The sequence below is a fragment of the Cupressus sempervirens genome, chromosome 5 (genome assembly GCF_028749045.1).
Source record: "Cupressus sempervirens isolate cs-2001-9-10 chromosome 5, ASM2874904v1, whole genome shotgun sequence".
NCBI classification, from domain to species: domain Eukaryota; kingdom Viridiplantae; phylum Streptophyta; class Pinopsida; order Cupressales; family Cupressaceae; genus Cupressus; species Cupressus sempervirens.
Window position 1 is genome coordinate 392,528,809 of NC_143122.1, and position 6,836 is coordinate 392,535,644.

The following is a 6,836-nucleotide window of genomic DNA, read 5'->3' on the forward strand; positions in this document are numbered from 1 at the left end:
TAAAGAGTTATATTATTTTTATCATCTTTAGAGAAAAAAATTGTGCTTGAGTAAGTGCATGCCACTTCTTAAACAAGTTTATACAAGCAACTTTTCAAAGATGAAAAAATGGATACAAAATAAATTCCATTTAAAAAATTAAATATTTAGAATCTAGAAACAAAATGTTAAAAGTCACTAGTTTGTAGTTCAAACTATTAATGCTTTTGTAAAAGTAAGTGTCTATAGGAAAAAACAATTCTTCATAATGTTCAACTTAGTGCCAAAGTTGGCAAAAAAGTGGGGCACAATATTGTGGGACCACCCACATCCTCTGTTGACAAATTGAGATTAGGTAAATTTTGAGAGGGCTATCAAGAAAAAAACATGAAGGGATGGTGGTTTTTGTTTACTTATTTAATGAGTATTAAAATGAACAAAATTGCTAAAGTTCAGCATCTCCTCTGGAGTCCTAGGCTTGGAATTAAATTTGAAATAAAAAACTTAATTGTTGAATGAGATTGTAACTTGAATGTCAATAGGTTGCAAAATGAAAAGATCAATTTACTCAAGTAGGTTTATACTTATATCGAGGAAGCTAAAGAGCTTGTTAGATAATTCAAAGGTGTTTGTATAAAGAGTATTTTATAGAAAGAAATAAAAACAACAACCTAGCTTGCCAATGTAAGTCTTCATGGGAGTTTATATTCTTACATTAAGATAAGATATGATTTTTGAAAAGATGGCAATATATATCCCTTACGTTGATCATTAATGGTGACAATAGGAAAAATCTCTCTTACTAAGTTTAAGAAGTCTCATACATTATCTTCAACAATTGTGGATCTAAAGGATGCTTTTGCATGCAAGTATGCATGTGCTATTTTTCATGCATGCATGCCTCTTGTATATATTGAATTGGTTTGTTGTGCATGCATGCTTTCATGTAAGTAGTCTTATTTCTATTATGCATGCCTTTTTCTTTTAGGTACTTGTTTTGGAAGGTAACTTTTGATACATCTTATAATATTCTATTTTGTATAGCAAAAAAATCAACGTTAGTTTAAGAAAAACTTTATGACGTACTACTTTTGGAGTCAACACTAGTACACAAATCTTCTCTCTTTCTTAATTACATGTGATACAAACAAATGAACAATGGAATTCCTTACAATACCTTTTTGTGGTAGTCAGATTAAAAATGATAATTATATGTTGTACACAAAATTGTTTAACTTGTTGTACACCAAAGCTAATTTTACATTTACACCAACAATCTACTTAAATTGAAATTAGATTATGGTTAGGTTTAGATGACAAGAGGTACTTTATGATGTATTAATGAAGTTGTGAATTAAATGAAATTAAACATTTAATTTGAAACATAAATATTATAAAAAGCTTTAAAGATTGTCACTAATTATTCATGATGGATAAAGAGACACATGTAGTAAATTGATACCAAGATATATAAGCCAATTTAGAATGATGAAAAAGAAGAAGAATTTTAATGATCAATGACATGTTGGCCCACAAAAAATAATAGCTATCACAAAACAAACTGAAATTGACTGCCTATTTCAAAATTTTGAATAGTATGCAAACAAGACCAAGTTGAATTTGTGTAATTGATTTACTTTCTCAAGGAAAAAGCTCCAACAAATCACGACTAGACAGTAATTTATAAACACTATAGAAAGAATAGTAAAATGAAAGCAAAAATGAGATGAAGCTTTGTTTTGTTCTCTAAAATTAATGTATTTTTCCTCTCTTAAGGAGAATAAAATTGCCAACTATATACCACATCAATGAATAGTAAGATATTTACAAGGCACAGCATGCATTTAAATAAAAATAAATAAATATGACCACTACGTCATTTGCCAATGATGTAACACCATAATATCCTAGACAGAACATGCCATTGAAAAAATTATGCCGTCTGATGATTACCATTTGAAAAATACATGCGCTTCATGAAATCTCAGATAGAAAAATGTAATTTAAACTGCAAAAGAACTGGGTACAAATATGAGCTCTGCAACCAAAAGTTCATGCGTAGCTTCATCTCATTACAGCTTGCATAATCATCAATTACATTCAATATACACCCGTAAAAAAACACTACAGTCTGAATCTTCTCGAGTCAAATACCACTATTGCTTCTAAAATCTTCAAAACCTACAATTTTATCCCTACGAATCAATCAATACTCTACAACAAGACATTAATGATGAAAAATAAAAGAATTCAAACCCATATGAGTTTTTTTCCTCTTGCAAGACAATTACAATCTTGGGGAGACAGAGAGATTTAATCCATCTACATCCATATGGAGTGTGAGCATAGTCCTGTATCTGATCTCCTTTTCCTTCACCAATTCAAATTTGTAGAAACGAAGGAGAACTGCAGCAATGATCTTCATTTGTAGGTAGGCAAAATCTCTCCCAATACAAATCCTAGGTCCAGCCTAAAACAAACACAATTATGGTAAGAATTTGTATATGTAATATGCATGCAATCATAATATTCATAATATTCAATCTATCTGTAGGTAAGAGTAAGATAACTGAATTTTTCATATGGGAGATCTTGGGTTTGAGTCTACTTGAACTTAATACATAATAAAAATTAATATAAATAAATAATAATACTTGAGCCGATTATCTATCAAAAAAATCCAATCTGATCTCTAGAATTCTATGGTGATCACAGGGGTTCATTTCAGTAAGGAACATGATGCAATCATAATATTGTAAATACCCAATATGAAATTTACTGCCGCCTCTTTGTCATCCATTAAACAATTTAAACCACTTTATCATAGAGTATCACTAGATTTGAAATGAGAATACTCCATGAGTTAATACTACATTGTATGATCCCACATGTTATTAGGTCAGCTCATCTTTAGGGTTTAGATATATAATAATAATAAAGGACTTGGGCTTTATATACCTGAAATGCAGTAAACTTGAAGGGTGATTGTGGATGGAAAATGCCATTCTCAATCCATCTCTGAGGTTTAAATTCCTTTGCATCATTGCCCCATAGGAATGCCATTCTTCCCATAGCATAAGGGACATAGCTCACAAAATCTCCTTTCTTAACTTGGAACCCATCAGCAAGAATGTCATCCTTCACTACATATTTTCCATCCTGCATTGCTCAGTACAAGAGTCATGGAGGTCAATAACAACAGAATCAATGGAATTATAGAATACCCAATTTTGACTACAATAAAATAAATATATAATTTTATCAGAGGCCACTTTTAAATACAGTATAACTAATAGAATTATAGAAGGATGGGGCTATTCTTTATATAAAATTGATTGAATTTCAAAAAATCGAAAGTATAATGGATTTTTCAGCATTTGTTCTTTATGATATGCATATTTAGTAATGAAAACAAAAAAATTGAAAAAAAATCACCATGTTTTCGCAAATCTGGAAAAAACAAAGTGAGCTTTTTTTTAGACTTTGGTACATTTTGTATGGAACTTGGCCAGCACTATTATAAAACACTGAGTTACAGGGAACTTACAACTGGAACAGCTGGATATAGCCTCAGTGTCTCAGCCAAAGATGCATGAAGGTAATCCATTTTATCCAAGACTTCATGAGTTAGACAATGTGCAAAGGTGCTGATTTCACTACATTCTGTATCCTCTACCACACTACTTATTTCCTTGACAATTTTCTCTTGTACTTGTGGATGCTTGCAGAGCATGTAGAGGAACCATGAGAGTGTGAGTGCTGTTGTATCCCTAGCAGCCATCATGAAGTTGAGAATAAAATCTCTTAGATATTTATGAGATAATGTTTCTGAACTCTCCTTTTCACTCAATGTGATATACCTAGACAATATATCTGGTTTCACCTGTAACCCATAAAGGAAAGTCATGATCAATACTAAAGAAAGAGTTTCTATGATTAAAAAAAAGAGCAAAAATATATTATATTTTGAAGCTTCCTCACAAATTTCAATATGTCAGAGATGAATAGTTTATGATCTTACATTTTCCTTTTCGGTAGAAACCACTTCCTGCTTTCTGATCTCAATGACCTTGTAAAGAAAATCATCCACTATTTTAATGTTTTTCCTCAAGATGGCCTCTGATCCAATGTTGAAGAACTTTTTGACTTTCCAAAAGCTGCCAACATAACGGAGGAACATCATGGCATTTGCTACGTCAAAAGCCTCTGCAAAAGAAGTTTCAGGCCCTGCCCTCGATTTTGTACTTGACAGGCTGTTTATGTCCACGCCAAACACCACTTTGCAGATGGCATCAAAGGAAGACCTCATGAAAAGATCCTAAGAGTTATTCAGGACCACATTTTCAGCAAGAATTGAGCAAAAAATACAAAACTACGTACTTGCAATAGCAGAAAAAATAAGTTATTAATTTTTTCTGTATTTAAAAAGCATCCCATCCCCAAAGGTCATCTAACAATCTGAGGAGTTCAAATACCTACATAACATGAGTAGAAAGGAGGGATACCAATCTATAGCTTGTGGCTAAGAAAGCATCATAATGATGAAAACCACCAGGAGGTAATATGATCTGTAACATTTTTTTTTCATGTGTCCCAACATGCTGCTGTGAGATAGGATGAGACTAGTCTCCCATGGATGAGATCAGCCGCCTACAAGATGTCTCACCTCTTAAATCGGAGAGCGATTTGAACTAAAAACCATGGAGAACTATCCACAACCTCAAGCCAGCTCATTTGTAACATTGTTAAAGCAATTCTAAGGAGAGCTATACATCAGTAGCTTGTAATTCAGAAAGGTTCCCAATGGCAACAACCCTAGAAGCACAAAGCTCCACCAATTACTAGATGGGACTAATAACAGGACAACATAGGAACTTCCACAACTATGTTTGTCTCTCTATATACAAGTGTAAGATAGTTTGCAGATCACTATAGCTTGAAATTTCACGAATTCCAAGACTCCTAATTCCATTAGTTTGAAAAGAATAAAAAGAAGAAAACCAATTTTATTAGAACTGATATTGGATTGGGTAATTTGCAACATGGAATCCCTTTTCAAAACAGAGATCCCCATATTACTAATGTTGGCCTGCCTAAAAATGTTTACAAATGCTTCTTTTTTTCACCATACCACCATTAATGAAACTGCATAATTTCCAAAACTATAGAAACACTATAGCAATTTGAAAAAAACATGTCATTTCAGAAATGAAGTCTTATAAGCAAGAGTCTATAACGCAATGGTAATTGGTGAGCCTCTCATGTAGGTGGTCTTAGGTTTGAGTCTATAATCTAGTCTTCAGCCCATTACCTATCAAAACAAAAGAAAGGAAGAGTTTGAGGGCACATTACCTGCATCTCCACACTCTTTTTTCCTTCAGCAGCTTCTTTGCAAATGCCTGCAAGCTTCACTGCAATACCACTGAAAACCACACCACTAAAGTCCAAGAAAACCTTGGTAGAAAACTCCAAACCAGCCAACTTTCTCTGCTGCCTCCATTTCTCCCCATCAACGTTGAAAATTCCATCCCCAAGAAGATCTCTCATAATCTCATGGTTGGAAATTCCCTACAGTCAAACCAACCCAATAACTCCATTAGCTCAAAAACTCAAAACACTCACCATAAAAAAACCCTTACAATTTAACTACCCTATTCACAATTTCATATCAATGAGTTCAAAATTGCAGTACTCCCCACTATAAACTCCTATGCTCTAGGCAAGAGTCTACAACACGACAGTAAATTGTGAACCTCTTATTTGAAAGGTCTCGGATTCAAATCTACTCAAGCTTATAACGAAAATAATGATCTAGACTTTGACTGATTACCTATGATCTAATCCCCTATTCGCAATTTCACACCAATGAGCTCAAACATGCTCAGAATCAACACAAAAACAACTTGTAATCTAAAATGCAAAAAATATCATGACTAGAATCATCCAACCTTGACATAATTTGTGAAGTTGGTCTTGAGGATGTGCTCAACATTGATAGGATCAGTGGTGAAAACATAGCTGAAAGTGGGATACATCACCCTAAAAGTCTTGTGCTTCTCAGCCTGCTCCGTATGATAGTCATGCAAACGTTCAAAATTCATGACATGACTGAGCATTGTGCCTACCAGAGGTGGATATGCACCATTGTTCCTGAATTTTCTTAGAAACCCAACAATCCACAGAGAAAATGCTATCAGAAAAATGGAGATAAACAATGTGTATATACTCAAATCCATTTTGTGAATATGAATTGGGTGTATACACACACTGGTTGATCTTATAGTGCCAAAGTAAGCAGATTGGGGACCATAGAACTCGGCGATTTAAGACTTGTGTGTATATAATAATCATACCCTCGTGTATATCCACTTTCTCCTGTCGTAATGATGACTTCGCCATTAGAATGTTTTATCTGTAATTAGCTTTGAATTCTTTCTGGACTTGTAAACGTACAATTTTCACATTGTTTTCAATAAAGGCTATCAGAAGGCCTATGCTGCTATCATCATAGCATTCTTTTTTTTTAAAGAAAGAAATTAATTCAAATAGTTTTTCAGGTTTATTCCAGCCAGCAATTTAGTAAGTTTGAATGATTTGGATTCTCTTTATGACCTTTGAATGTCGTTGGAAGAAATCCAATTGTTAAATGGCGCGATTTGACAGGTAATGATAGTAACTAGCGTACTTAAAGAAAATCCATGAGGTTTGTCAGATTATTCTCTTTGTTAATATGTGTAACTTTTTCACAAACATTAAATAGTACTTTTCTTTCTGTTTTTTTTAAAACCTAAATGATGTAGAATAATTTTAAAATTCCTAAATGATGTAGAATACAGAAATCAATTGAATTAATGAGT

The 6,836-nt window shown here is 33.1% G+C and overlaps 1 protein-coding gene across 1 annotated transcript; it reads right to left on the reverse strand.

Annotated features, from left to right (window-relative positions):
- Positions 1–1,952: 1,952 nt before the first annotated feature.
- LOC149556452 (cytochrome P450 704C1-like) lies at positions 1,953–6,306 on the reverse strand. Its single transcript, XM_089830764.1, has 6 exons — positions 5,928–6,306; positions 5,332–5,547; positions 4,001–4,297; positions 3,527–3,862; positions 2,938–3,138; positions 1,953–2,449 (listed from the first exon to the last, which is right to left on the reverse strand). Exons 1-6 carry the CDS (start codon positions 6,213–6,215, stop codon positions 2,267–2,269), a joined length of 1,521 nt encoding a protein of 506 aa, XP_089686890.1. The 5' UTR covers positions 6,216–6,306; the 3' UTR covers positions 1,953–2,266.
- Between the last annotated feature and the right edge of the window lie 530 nt (positions 6,307–6,836).